At 40.3% G+C, this 15,546-nt stretch overlaps 1 protein-coding gene across 2 annotated transcripts in view; it reads right to left on the reverse strand.

Moving 5' to 3' along the window:
• The window catches only part of LOC127509030 (BAH and coiled-coil domain-containing protein 1), a 99,693-nt gene that overhangs the window by 44,077 nt on the left and 40,070 nt on the right, over positions 1-15,546 (reverse strand). Inside the window, exons 1-2 of one of the 2 annotated variants that reach the window (XM_051887453.1) lie at positions 13,261-13,528; positions 8,483-8,665 (exon numbers count right to left, since the gene is read on the reverse strand). In XM_051887453.1, coding sequence (XP_051743413.1) covers positions 8,483-8,665; positions 13,261-13,273 — 196 coding nt within the window. In that variant the 5' untranslated portion in view covers positions 13,274-13,528. Of the gene's footprint in view, positions 1-8,482; positions 8,666-13,260; positions 13,529-15,546 lie in introns of those variants that run through there. The other variant, XM_051887452.1, reaches the window with a different exon arrangement.

Here is a 15,546-nt window from a genome sequence, read left to right on the forward strand (position 1 = left end):
TCATATGGAGGCTCGTTTTTCTTTAGACACAAAGAGGAAGGTGATAATTGCAAGCTCCCTTTTTTTATTCTCACTGCCTGTCAGCATTAATAAGCACACTCATTTATGTCAATTCATTTAAGAATGGAAAAAAAAATAAGGCTCCCTTCAAACAATATATTTCTTCTGTGGGCTATGCAAAAGTGTGATACAAGCTTGCGTTATGCAAATCAGTCTTCGGCTGTTTCTCTGTTGTCTTTGTGTTTCTATGTGTGACACTTGGCAGCGTAATCCCGTTTCACAGTGACGTCTGGCTGCACCCGATAGTGGCTGGTTGCTCGGTGCTGAGCAGAGGCCTCTCAGGGCACGTGAGCGGCACCGCTGGGCATTGCACTGCACATTCAGCCGTTAATCTGGGCAGGACAAGGGAAGGTGCTGTGCCAGCGGGCTAGATGAGGAAGGTTTTACTGCTTAGTGCTGACATTAATGCTGCTAACACCATTGCACTCACAGAGACGGCAGCTGTCTGCAAGTGATTGACACCAGCTCACTCAGCACATGCAGAACTGTTATTATCTGAGCAAGATGCTACTGCAGGATTCTCCAAATCAGCAAAAAAAGAAGAGGCTTACTGCACCTAAACAACACATAAATAACATACCAGGACCATAATACATTTGGAAAAATATTTGGAATTTGATAAACCATATAACTTTCACTTGGTTTTGCCATAGAACAGTGCCATGAATTTACGACAGGTTTAGTCACCCTGGAGCAACCTGAGATTAAATGCCTTGTTCACAGATCCAGTGGTGATAGCTTATGGCTGTTATCTTAAATTAAGAATGTAAAATTAAGAAAGTAGATAAGATTGAATTTAGGCTTTTATTCAGATATAAACATCAGCAAACATTAACAGAAGCTCAACCGTACTTGCTTGACGTACGAGAACAAACCTCATTGGTTCTTGCGGAAACTCGAACGTGATGCGTAACATGAGAATGAACCTCATTGGTTCTTGTGGAAGCTCAAACAGGGCTCAACACTAAGGATTTTTTCTACTGGCCCGGTTGGGCCAGTGGTTCAAATTTTTACTTGCCCCGCCAAAATTTTCACTTGCCCCACAACAAAAAACTAATAAAGTAAAAGAAAAGAAAATGGGCCTATAAAAAAGCCTAGTTATTGTTTTTGTTGTTTTTGATACATGTAACCTTAATAAATAGGGTAATGACACCAAAAGCTACTAGATTAACTCACTTAAATTTTAAATATTGTTAGACAAATAAACAGTAAGTAATAAAATAGTAACAAATAATCAAAGGAGATTTTCAGGTACAGAAATTGTAATCTAATGTATAGCTAACTATATAACTATAGATTAAATATCAAATAAAGATTTATTAAAGTTAATCAGTCAAGAGCAGTTACAGATGCATAAATTTTTTGAAATGTTGAAAATATAAAACGTTAAATACTGTTATTTGAAATTATTTTAAAAATCAAAAAAGACACTTTAAACGTGAAATTAAACCCACCAGTAGGTGGCAGCAAGTCCCTGTTAATGAGTGAGTCAAGATGATTCAACCGATTCATTCAAACGGCTGATTCATTCAGGAAGTGTTGCTCAGAGACGCAAAACAATGCTGTGGACTTTGGAACTATTTTCATAGGCGAAATAGAGCGAAACAGGCGATTTGGTGCATAAAATGTAAGTCACTTGATATTAAGTTCTTGTTCATTAAACTGTATGCTGTATACAATCAATATCACATTTGTAATAGTGCTGAAATTTGGAGAAAAACGGCGCTCTTTGTTTAATATTGGTTAACTATATTAAATTATATAAATATGAAAGATATACAGGGTCATTTTTGCCCCTTATCTTGAATTCTGATGCATTCTAAATGCATTTTAATAGATAATTTCAGATCGTTAAATCAACAATTACGATATCATAGACGATATATATCGCACACCCTACAGCACTGGCCCGATCGGGCAAGTGATAGTTCTGTCTACTGTCCCGAGCGTCGTTCACACTGGCCCCGGGCCATCAGGCAGTCCTTATTGTCGAGCCCTGTCAAACGTAATGCGTAACACATGAGAATGAACCTCACTGGTTTTGCGGAAGCTCAAATGTGCTGCGTAACACACGAGAGTGAAAACGTGCTGCGTAACACACAAGAATGAACCTCATTGGTTCTTGATGAAGCTCAAGCGTGATGCGTAACAAGAATGAACCTCATTGGTTCTTGCTGAAGCTCAAATATGCTGCGTAACACACGAGAACGAACCTCATTGGTTCGCACATCAAACAAACATGCTTGAGCTTCCGTTTACCACAACTGTGTGCGTTGATGAATGTTTATATGTGAATAGCCTAAATTAAATGTGGACTGAACCACTCGATTCATATGGATTAGTTTTACAATCCCTTTATGAACTTTTTACAGTGTTAAAGTGGTAGCTGCGTGGACTGTCAATGCAGGGACAGAAATTTTATTAAATTTTATTACAAATATCTTCATTTGTGTTTTGAAGATGAACAAAAGTCTTACAGGTTTGGAACAACATGATTGATTACATTTTTCGTTTTTGGGTGAACTAACCATTTATTATTTTGACAGTGTTGAACTTTGATTGTGCTGAATTTATTTAAGTTACAATTCAGTAAATCCTTTCATTCCAATTCAAATTTCACTTTAACAGCCTGTGGGTTGTGGCCAATTTCAACTCATGAATTGAATTGGCAATTTTTCAATTTTGAATTCAACTCAAACCAGTTAAAAGGTCATTTGATCATATGAGCTAATTCCCAGACAATAAAGCAGTTTCTTTGAAGAGAGCTGGAACTTCTACAAATGCTAATGGTACACAATTTGCACATTCCTGTTAATCCTATCTCTCAATCTTCCTGCTCACATGGACAGACAATCGTTCTCCCAGTGTCTGCTCATGACAGCGCATACAAGCGTGCATCTGTAAATAGCCCAGAGTAAATTGTTTAAGGAGAGACAGAGGGGCAGATAAAGCTGCCTGTCGAGACTGCAAATTGAGAAGAAGTGACAGAGTAGTACAGAAATGGCAGAGGGTGAAGAGGAAAGACAGGAGGATGGGAGGAGGTGAATGGTACTCATCAGGACTGCTAATTGAAAGGAAGTGATAGAGCCTGGCAATGGAGGAGGGGGAGGAGAGGGCAGCACGCATTCTACAGACAGAAAAAAGACATGATTGGATTGAGAGAGATGAAACAAGTGAAGCATGAGGGCTATAAAGAGACAGAAACCCCTTTTCCACCATCAGGTGGTGTCCAATCTGCAACGGTTCCACAATTCCACAAACATTAGTCAACATCAGCAACCATAACAATTTTCTAAATCAACATAGCAACACTGGAAACTTGTGATGTGGCAATGCGACGCATGTTCGAATGATGGCTCTCCCAACTTTTTTTTTCCATCTAAAATCTTTTAGATGATTATATGTGGGAATTGATTGCTCTACGTTTAAATTCTGACCATGGCATCAAAAGCTTTTTGTGATGGCATAACAACAATGAAACAAATTAAATTGGATGTTAAAAATGTCACAATTTGAAAGACTCTCAAACAAAGATGGGATTGTTGTGTCACTGTTTGGCTCTCAATCCAGTGGAAATAAGCTGTTTGAGAGATATTTGAGAAATGTTTGCAGATTCCCCGACCAAGCACCAGCTCTGGCACAAGAACCAGCATCATTTCAGTGAAAAAAAGGGGGTAGGAAGAGAAAGCAGGAAAGCAGAGGATGGCAGCCTCTGTTTGGCACAGTTGAAGCTGTAATTTGGACACAGACCAGCTGGCAATGGGCCTGTTAGGCTTTCCCTGTGTTTTCTGTATTTCAGTTCCCCCTCCTTCAGAAGAAATGTAATATAGTTGTTATTCATGGGCTGAAGTTATCAGAATGTATGCTGTTGACTTCAGCACAGTTATGGCATTATGTGGTCATGCATCAAGAGATTAATATAGTTGCAGCAGTTGACTCATTTGAAAGTCAAGTCCTAAAGGATCCCAGAGCAAAGATGGTGTTTTAGTCAGGAGCTTTGCAAAAGTTAAAGTAAGAATTAAAGTTCTGGATCTGTTTGTATCAGAGAGGTGTAACATGCTTTTGCACTAGAGTCTTCCCCAGGGGTCCAAAAAACTCGAGTAATTTTTCTTCAGTACTAAAATATTATTTTGTGGAATTCCTATTTGAGGAATTTGAAAATGAATTTGTGTACTCTTACTTTTGTTTTTCTAAGGAACAAAATAATTTCTGATGTGTCCTTGAGCATTACAATAATCGGGAGATTAATAAAACTTAATAAAGAGTTGCTGCAAACTGGCTAATTTTTATTCTAGTTTTAAGCTTGATCACATTTACATTTTGTTAGATTTATGCTTATGTTTGTTTGCCTGTGGGGTAAAAAAAAAATCCTTTATTCAAGATATATGCTTGAATACACTTAATTCAAGATACATCCTATGAAAATAAATCATACAAAAATTGCTTGTCAAGTAAATGAATCTTGTTTTAAAGGGATAGTTAACTCAAAAAGGAAAATTCTGTCATTATTTACTCACCCTCATGTCGTTCCACACCCGTAAAACCCTTCGTTCATCTTCAGAACACAAATTAGGATATTTTTGATGAAATCCGATGGCTCAGTGAGGCCTGCATTGAAAGCAAGTTAATTTACACTTTCAAACGCCCAGAAAGGTACTGAAGTTATATTTAAAACAGTTCATGTGACTACAGTGGTTCAACCTTAATGTTATGAAGCGACGAAAACGAAATAATGACTTTATTCTACAATATCTAGTGATGGGCGATTTCAAAACACTGATTCATGAAGCTTCGAAGCTTTACGAATCTTTTGTTTCGAATCAGTGGTTCGGGGCACCAAAGTCACGTGATTTCAGTAAATGAGGCTTTGTTACGTAATAAGACTTTTCGAAATTTCAATGGCTCACGTGACTTTGGCATTGGCGTGATATGTGCTCTGAACCACTGATTCAAAACAAAGGATTCGTAAAGCTTCAAAGCTTCATGAAGCAGTGTTTTGAAATCGGCCATCACTAGATATTGTTGAATAAAGCTGTTATTTTGTTTTTTTGGCGCACAAAAAGTATTCTCGTCGCTTCATAGCATTAAGGTTGAACCACTGTAGCCAAATTAACTGTTTTAAATATAACTTTAGTACCTTTCTGGGCATCGGAAAGTGTAAATTAATTTGCTTTCAATGCAGGCCTCACTGAGCCATCGGATTTCATAAAAAATATCTTAATTTGTGTTCCGAAGATGGACGAAGGTCTTACGGGTTTGGAACGACATGAGGGTGAGTAATTAATGACAGAATTTTCATTTTTGGGTGAACTAACCCTTTAAGTATGTTTTGATATATTTACAACAAAGAAAATATACTGATTAAAAATTTATTTTTAGGTCGGCGCCGATAGCCTCGTGCCTATCAAATATTGGTCAGTTATGTAGTGGCAATCACGAAACAGATACTGTATTCTTGATATTTTTTTAAATTATAATATCAGTTGTCACAATAAATCAGGTGAGGGCCATATTTTATATATAAATAATATATATATATATATATATATATATATATATATATATATATATATAAATATAAAACACTATGTATTCAGAAATAAATTATTTTAATTATTATTATTATTATTATTAATTATCATTTATAAACTGTTCACACAAAGCACCAGGAATTTTAAGATGTCTCAAAGTGCTCTTGCAGATATGCTTATGCTGCTGCTGGTGGGAGACTCTGTCCCACAGGGTGCAGAGGATAGGCTGGGTAATTGTGCTTCTCATTTTGATCACTTGCTTTTTTATGCAAACTGGAGAAAAGACAATTTGCAATTATCTTAAAGAGGAGAGAGCTGAATGATGCTGATGGCAAGCCAGGATTCAATCATTTTCACACTGCGTTCTGCACAATTAAACTGCAATACAGATAATGGCTTGCTATCATAATCCCAGTAATAATCAGCCTTATTACTTAGTAACGTAACCATTATCATCATTCTTATTAAAACTGTCCAGATTCTTTGAGAAAATGATCAATGTCCCATTGGCCAAAGGAACAGACCACAAACTGACATCTCTGGGTTTTTATCTCTTTATGGCCTGGCAGGTAGTGCACATTTTGTATTATTGCATACTGCATCACGAATAGGCAATTTCTGGGTGGTCATCCCTTGACTACCCAGTGAGCTAGTCCTCTACCAGTCCTATCCCCAGATGGAACACCAATTTTTTATGTGCAGTATGCATCAGAGTTTTCAAAAAAAAAAAAAAAAAAGACTGGCTGGCTTTGCATAATTTCCCGGAGTTAGGGAGCACAGGTTTTATTGGTCAGCCGATAGTTTACCAGACTTCAATATTAAAGGTACAGTTCACCCAAAAATTAAAATGATCCCATGATTTACTCACCCTCAAGCCATCCTAGGTGTATATGACTCTTCTTGATCTTCTTTCAGACAAACATAATCAGAGTTATATTAAAAAAATATCCTGGCTCTGAATGGGGCTCAAGAATTTGAAGCCCAAAAAAGCGCATCCATCCATCATAAAAGTAATGGCTCCAGGGAGTTAATAAAGGCCTTCCGAAGTGAAGCGATGGGTTTTTGTAAGAAAAATATCCATATTTAATCCATTTTATTAACTATAACTGGCTTCTGGCAATGGAAATACTCGAGTCAAGTTCCGGCGGACGAGTGACCTCTGACCTGACACATGACATATTGTTGAACGCAGAAGCGCAGAGGATAGAGAAAAACAAAACACTGGTCACGAATTAGGAGTCTAAAACAAGAATTTTTAAAGAGAAATGTCAATATTTTGAAGACTTTGATAAGAGGTGATTGAATTTGTTGCCCAGCCCTATTTGTTTGAACCACGAGAGGCATCTACTCTCACCTAAGCTTACACTACTCCTACATCCTACGTCATACATCGTTACCAGAAGCCAGTTATTACAGTTTATAAAAATATACTGTATATAGTTCAAAATTAAATATGGGTATTTTTCTAACAAAAACCCATCGTTTCACTTCAGAAGGCCTTTATTAACCCCCTGGAGCCATGTGGGTTACTTTTGGATGGATGCACTTTTTTTGGGCTTCAAAATCTCAAGCCCCATTCACTCCCATTATAAAGCATGGAAGAGCCAGTATATTTTTTAATATAACTCTGATTCACCTTTCACCTTTATTTATATAGCGCTTTTTACAATGTAGATTGTGTCAAAGCAGCTTTACATTGATAACTGGTACATTATTTGGCTGCACAGCAGCTCTTAAAAGAATAGTGTCAATGCAGGCAGATCAAAGCACTGTTCAATATCAAATGTCAAGTCAAATGTCAAGTTGTGATTGTGATTGTCTGAAAGAAGACAGTCATATACACTTAGGATGGCTTGAGGGTGAGTAAATCATGAGATAATTTTCATATTGGGGTGAACTATCCCTTTAAGACAAACAAGGAAGAACAAGTTTCTGGATTTGCCTTGGTTTGTGACGTTCATGGCATAAATTATCTGTCCCTAAATCTCAAAACTGAACTGTGGCTAGTCTCTTTACTAAAGTCAGACAGCCTCTACCTTTTTTAGCTGGTGGTTCTTGGCTAGAAAAAGCTTCAACCTGAATATACGCCGATAGAGAGGCTCAATAAGAAGAGTCGTCTCCACAAGCCTCCTCCTAGTGAGAACTTCAAATGGAACAGGGATGTATTCAACTGTACCAGAAGGAGGGTACCAGATGAAAAAAAGAAAAAAAAAAAAAGTGAAAATAGACTGGAGTATAGTGATAACTGGCATGGGGATAGTGCAGCACTCAGAGAGGCTGAGTTTGCGGATTACACAAACAACACACAGATGAACTCCTAATGGTTTATGACTGTTTGGCACATTTGGATGTGGCCCGGAGGGTATTTATGTGTGAATAAGTACCGAGTGGCATTGGGCATGCCTGGGCATTTCATACTCTTGCTGTCTTTCTCTATATTCCCTTCTCTGCGGAGTTGTGCTAGTCTGTCATCTGTAGGGATCTGGAGCCACCGCTGGAGGAAGCCAGCTCTTGATTTGGCAGGCTGGGGGCTGGGTGTGGCTCAAGCTCAGGCCAAGCTAGTATAAGGCGCGGTGGGAAAAGCCACATTGGCTTTTACATGACAGCTGCGATGCTGTTGACCGTTAAGCTTGTTCTTTCTCGAATGTTTTGTGTGTGTATGTTGTGCGCATAAATTCTTGTTGATGCACATCACAGACCACAAGATTCTTTGGCTGAACTTTTGTCCCCTTTCTGCACTGTCGAAAAACCACTGGGGCGGCACATTTCGCAGAGCAGAAAAAAAGAGAGAACTGCTCCCTTTTGATGAGAAAGTCCAGAGGCACAAATAAATAGACTGACACATATTCAGACAGACAGACGAGCAGGTGATCGGAACTGAGCCATCTTACCTTCATGTGAGTGGGGGAACCAGATCTGAGAAGCACTGGAGTGAGGACCCCCACGATAAGGAGGAGAGGAGGGAGAAGACGGAGGTCTAGAGGGGTGTGGTGGGTGTGAGGGAGGGGAGCCTAGACTGCTGGCCAGGAACGTCCCCATGAAGGAGGCTGAGGAATTGCCCATCAGTCCACTGCCTGTGTTGAGAGGGGAAGAAGGGTGGAGCAGTTAGGTGTGTTAACTGCCATGTGAACACTGGGTTTTGGCATGATAGTGGGCATATCTGAGCATGTGGGTTCAAAGACTTCATGTTTAGTTGGTTGACTTAACTAGCTCATTAACTCGTATTGTCTATGCACTCTTGGTTTAGCTTTGGAGCTTGCTCAGAATTTGATTATCAGCATGAAGTCCCAACCCTGTTCCTGGAGGCACACCATCACTGCAAATTTTCAAACTCTTCCTAATCAAACACACCTGATTCAACTCATGAGCTCATTAGCAGAGACTTCAAGACCTTAAATGGATGCGTCAGATAAGGGAAACATCAAAAAAAAAAAAAAAAAAAATGTAATGTTGGTGTGCCTCCAGGACTAGGGTATGGAAAGACTGTTGTGTATTATAGCCAAGAACCACCAACTTAGACAGGAAAGGGCCATCAGACTAACATATTTATTAACCAACAACCATTTACTTTTTTACTTTCTGTTTAGTGGCACATAAATCTGAAATAGACAGGAAAGTAGAATATACAGTTGCACTCTGTACTTGTTACAAAGAGCCTCAAACAAAGATCTCTCTTTTTTGCAGCTTTCTATTTAGTAAAAGGTCTGTAATATGCCTCAAATGGTGTGTGTGTGTCTGAGACTAGTTATTGAGTAACTTTCTAAGCAACAAATATCAAACAGACTTTCCTGTGCCCTGGAAACATGTCTGGTCAGCTCAAGGGTTAGCTGGTAATGCCTGCCAGATTCATTCATTCTCCACAACCAAGACACCACCCATCCAGCATACACACATACATAATATAGTTTAGCCCTGAGACATCAGAGTCCGAGCTGGAATACGTCAAGCCATCACTCGACAGATATCTCATCTCACAGATGAATGCACAGCCTATCTTTCTCTCTCTCCTGTGAATTCCCATCCCAATTTTCCACCCCCTTTCTCCATAACCCTCTTTTTTTTTAGTTGTTCACTCTCACGCCCTTAGTCTTGCCCTGAACCCTGCTCTCTTTTTCTCTTCATTTCAATCATCAGCGTTCTCCGCTGTGGTACCTTCTTCTGTCCTGTTGTTATTTTCCACCATCCTGCATCCTGGATTTCAACTTCAGGATTACAGCATCAGTTTGACACCCTCCAGAAAGTCTCCATGCTTTTTTTTCTTCTGGGTCCAAAGAATGTGCAAAGACATTCTCAACCACTGATTTGGAGACAATATTAGCATGATGAGACCCTCGCAAGCCTGACCTAAACAAGCTAACACTTTATACAAAATTTACTGCCTTAGTAAATCAGCACTTTAACCTTTGACTCTACATCTTCAGTCTGACATCGTAAATTTTGTAGTCTTGGCCTTAGACTGCATCATAATTACACAAGGACTACAAATGTAGTGAGTACTTTCTAAGCTCTCACTGTGAACCTGTTTGTCTCCGTTCGTAATAGCTGCAAGAATTATATCAATCCTTGCATTTGCCTGTACTTAGCTAGACGAATATGAGTAACTGACTAGTCAGAACAACGCCCTTGTAACTGCTTGATGCGTTATTATTCATTACAGACAAAGATAGAGAGAGAAAGACACACTGATTAAGCATAATAATTGTACTTCCAGTTTGATGGTCTGATGAAAGGTCTTTACTCCTATAAATTCATCCACAGTATCGGACACATATGCTTGAGTGTGAATGACAGACACACATGTCCTACATTAACACGCTCAAATTCTGGCCACTGTGTAAAATTACATTTCTCAGTAAATTTGTTTGACAAGAAGGGCAAGGCTGAGAGGACTGAGTGTTTTAGTCAAAGGCTCACACAGGACACCCACAAACCATTCACTGACAGTAAGTATTGAACACAAAAATTCTAAAATCACAAGCTACAATCAGATTCCTGCCTGGTTCGAGGTACCAGGCTGCTACATTGAGTGCATTTAGAAGAACGAAATGCTGGGCATTCTCCAAATCTATATAGGGTCGTGGGGTTGCAGGAGCCTATCAGCATCTCAGGTCAAAGGTGGAAAAACACCCTGGATGGATGGCCAGTCCATCCAGTCAATTCATGTCTTTGACTAGAATAACCTACAAATTGGACCAGGCTTTTTGCAAATAGCGAAAAGTAGGCTTGCTTGCTGTGTTACCGTGTTCAGCCACAACACCGATTACATCACATCGCAGAACAGACACTACAATTAAAAACTGAACACGTCCACTCAATTCAGCGTGAGGTGAACAAGAGTTGCAGCACAGATCAGCAGCAGGAGACAGATTTCCTTTATCATGTGACGAGAGTAACTAGCTGACTGACGAGACAATGGCAGATTTGGTTTCAAAGCAAAATGTAAAAGCAACTATTTGGCAATATTTTGGATTTAAACTCAATGCTAATAGGGAACCTGCTAAGGGTTAATTGTGTTTTTCTTGTTGTGTTTTTCATTAAGAATAATAATGAATCCATCATTCAAGCAATTGTTGCCCTGAATTGCCCCGAATTTCAAATTTATTCGAAAGCGAAAGTATGCGCACGGTCGTATGGACATTCATAACTCCAAATCATGGAGCGTGTGAAGCTCAACTTCCATAGGAATGAACTGAAAACGCTCGCTCTTCTCCACGCCAGTGGACACGCACCATTATGAATGCTCCTGCGGCCGTGCAAAAGCAGGGTGCAAATGAGGGAAAAACTCTATGTTCCCTAGGGTGATACTGGTATTACAGGTGTTGTCATCTGTCGATTAACCGATGGGAAAATTTCCTCACTGTCACATCCCTAGTGAAAAGTATCACTCTGCAAGATAATCGTTTCATTATAACCTTCATTCGGTGATGAAATAATGTACAATACATGACGGAAATACTGGCCACCCGTGTCAACTACAAATATTTGCATGCTTACTAAAATGTTCATGCGTGCCTGATCTCACAAATACACCAAGCTTATGAGCTAATATTTTACTCATACAGCCAAACACACAAAATTGTACAGGCAATGATCCAAACAAAACACATGGACAGTGCAAGTCTGATGTTACCGGACGCCTCCCTCTGAGTGCATGCCATCCATGCAACAGAGCAAAACACGGCCACTCTGATGTCAGAGGCAATCAAGTGTGATCACAGGAGAAAAGACAAAAACACTAATGCACATTTTCAAATATGCAGTTTATCCTGTGACAGATAAGCGCTCAGGAAGCTGTAGGAGGAGGGAAATGGAAGTGGCCTTCTAAGGAACTAGAAGGAGGAGTATTGTAATTACAAACTTTGGACAGCCACCCACTCTTTTTTCTGCCCTCCACGTTATCCAACTAGACAACTGTGGGCTGTACCAAGACATGAGGCAGATGAAAGACAGGACAGAGCTGATGGGTAGAGGTGTAAACACGCGACCAGGAGTGACTGCCAACCAAAGTGGGCGCTAGAGTGGATCTAGGGCGTGAGAACACAGACCAAGGCTTGAACAGTGTTTATTTAGCAGGTCATTAAAAGGAAGAGGCGGCTCTCCCTAAGCTAAGCCAGCCTCGTAATGTGCCATTTTCTCTGACCCAATAATGTTTACATCTTAGGTAATGCAAGTCTGGTGCTTCCATGAAGGATTAAGAAAAATAAGATCATGTGCATCCTAATCTGTTCCAATCCCTTACAGCAATGGAGATTAATCCTGTTATATCATTTAAAAAAAGCACAGTTGGACTGCCTATATTAATGCACACATAAATACACACATCTACGAATCCTTGGGATCCACACATACACCCACAGGCATGTCATAGCCAGCGGGGTCCTGGCACAACCTGTGTGTACACACTGGATCTCATGTGCCGCCACAGCGGATGCCATGGCCGTGCCACCCGTTAACGGAGGCAGGAAGATTCATTCAGCTCCCAGTCAGCTCAGAGGGAGGCGTTTGATGGTGCTGTTGTCATGGGAATGGCAAGAACTGGAGAGATGAGTGAGAACAGCATGGCCTCATCCAAACCAGACGCTCTGTGGGCTGAGCCGGTCTGGGGTGTTGGTAACTTGCTCTTTTACAACTGATCTGATGAAAGTTGAGCAGTTTGTCTTCTATTGGTGGAGTGAAGCCTTAGAGGGCAATAACTGATCACAGGCCTGTGTCAAAGGCAGTAAGTAACACTTAGACATGACATCGTCAGTTTGGACTCGCTGCTTGGATTGCTCATATTAACCATGCAATCGTACCACATCACTGTTGAAAGCAGAGAGACACACATTTTTCAAACTTGAATTACTGCTTATCCCTCTGTAGAGTCTAAAATGGTCTAGAAGTGGTTAGCAAGACCATGCAGATTATAGATACTGCTGGAACAGTCAAACTGTGTCACCTACAATGATCCAAACAACTCCAAATAATGGAATAACTAACAATTGGAGTGGAAATCATATATAAATCATCCCTCTGGTAATATATGGAAGTGCCTAGTGAGAAGTACGGGTGCTAAAGAAAAGTTCAGTAACCGTTGCATTCCATGCAAACCACACACTACAGTCACAGTGATCAGAAGAGAAGTAAAAAAGTATTTCAGCAGTGAGGAAATAGTCTTACTTTGACTTACCAAGTAAAAACATCCTGTAAGGGTCACTTGAGTCCTCTGTTCTTTATCTTTTATAGAAAACAGATGTTAGATGTGGAGCTTAAGAAAGCAGAACCTCAGACTCTCAACACCTTATACAATCCTCGTGTACTGACGGCTAACACCGCGAGTGCTCCTCCAATCTCCCTAGCCTCAGACAGACTGGGGCGCACAACTGGCTCTTGCCCCGTGACTCAGAAAGCACTTCCTCGCTGTAAAAAAGGAGCAGGAATTTCAAATGGCTACTAAACTGGGGGGATTTCCTTATAAGAGTAAAAGCCATCTTGAAAACATTAGAAGAATTGGTAGCCAAACATTCCTATTGGTTTGTAGACAACTGGGATGGCGCTCCTGTTTCACAACGCTGGAGGGACGTGTAGAGCGGGAAGTGGAGGGACCCACAGGGACCAGGCTGGATGAGTGTGTAGGTGTGTGACTTGGTGAGTGGGTGAGCATGTAAATTGGAGGGGGTTGGTCAGACAGCGGTCCCACTTTGACCAGGACCAAAGTGAGTCAAACTGAAAGTGATTCCAGGACTCGTGTGGAAAGAGGACGAAAGCACGGGAAAAGAGAGAGGGAGGAATCGGTTGCACATGCTTCTAATACTCCGCACACAAGCGCGTTCTTGTCAACTAAGTATGGATGTGGTCCGTCCGTGGGAGTTGGTGAAGGAGAGAAGAAAATAGAGAGAGAGAGAGAGAGAGAGAGAGAGAGAGAGAGAGAGAGAAGGGTAAACTTAGAGAAGAATAGTATAAAGTGAAAAATGTGACAAAAACGATAAGGGCAGAGGAAGTGGTGTGTCTGTGTGTGTGAAGTGGCAGCCAGTGTTTGTACAGTGGCTTGGTGGTTAGCCACAAAACTCAAAATCAAAGAGGGTTACAATTTTTTCTTGTCAAAGATTTCTTGTCTAATGTAAACAGAACTGACACATAGCTTTAACCAAAACTAATGAGACTTTTTTTAACCTTAATTGTTTGCTTTCATTGAGCTAACAAGATGGAGATAAATCCAACTAAACCTCAGTGAGTCAACACAAGTCTCTCTGTGTTGAAATCTATTCAAATAGCAAATGCATCTGCTTAATATCAATAAACAAACATTTTGAAACATGGTGCATCTGGACACATATTGGCACATAATTTGACTTCAAGGATGCCCAACACAACTGGTTCTCATGTCTAGAGTTTTAATATGCAGAAGAACAATAATGATTTTGCTCATCAAACAAATGTATGACTTAAGAAGATTTGGAAATATAGTGCACAAGTCTTTCACATTACTTCTTATATCATGCTTTTGCTTTTATTGTATGGAAAATAGCATGTAAACATTATTTTCTTTTGTTTAATGGAAAAAAGAAAGTCATAGGGGTTTGTAAGAACAGTAAGAATAGTATGAGTAAATGATGACAGAATTTTCTTTTTTGAGGTAACTAAACTTTAAATCACATGTGTCAAACTCAGTTCCAGTGTCCTGCAGATTTTAGCCCCGGAACACAGCAAGCCGATGCCGACAAACTAGTGGTGACGAAAGCAGACTGCGAGGTTGGCTCACGTCGGCAGCGTCTGTGCCCTGACACACCAAACTGACGCTCGACACCCAACGGCCAAGTAGCACATCCGTTCTGGGCCTACGTAAAAAGAAATGTCTTTCCATACCAGCAGGTGGCAGTAGCTGAACAGCCAATCAGAATGATCAGATAGCCCAACTGACCGACGAGCTCCGATGACGATTCAACATGTCGAATCGGCCGAAAAAAAGCTGACTAGGACCAACTTCAGCCGACGGTGTGGAACACACTGAGAAAACTTAGTCGGCCGACCGTTGGCATGGTGTGTTCCAGGATTTTAGCTCCAACCAGTTCAAAAACACCTGCCTGAAATTTTCTAGTAATCCTAAAGACCTTGATTAACTGATTCAGGTGTGTTTAATTACGGTTGGAGCTAAACTTTGCATGGCAGTTGCCCTCCAGGAACTGAGTTTCACACCCCTGCTTTAAATAATCAGGCATGGTTTGAGCTAGAAAAGCAGGAGAAGGTGGGAGACCAAACAGCCACCAGCTAAACTCATATGAACCAAGTGTGACAGAAATTAAATAGTATTAAAAAAAAACACCTGTCAGTCTGATAAAGGAATTGTAGGAGCATTTGTTCATACCTGCTGGGTCAGCCTCACCCTAGGGGTGCATTGGGCTTCACCCTCAAAAGAATCCATTATTTCAAAAGGTCTATTTGCACATGGATCGCTCATTGATAGGGGCTCGAACCT

The sequence above is a fragment of the Ctenopharyngodon idella genome, chromosome 3, assembly GCF_019924925.1.
Source record: "Ctenopharyngodon idella isolate HZGC_01 chromosome 3, HZGC01, whole genome shotgun sequence".
Taxonomy (NCBI): domain Eukaryota; kingdom Metazoa; phylum Chordata; class Actinopteri; order Cypriniformes; family Xenocyprididae; genus Ctenopharyngodon; species Ctenopharyngodon idella.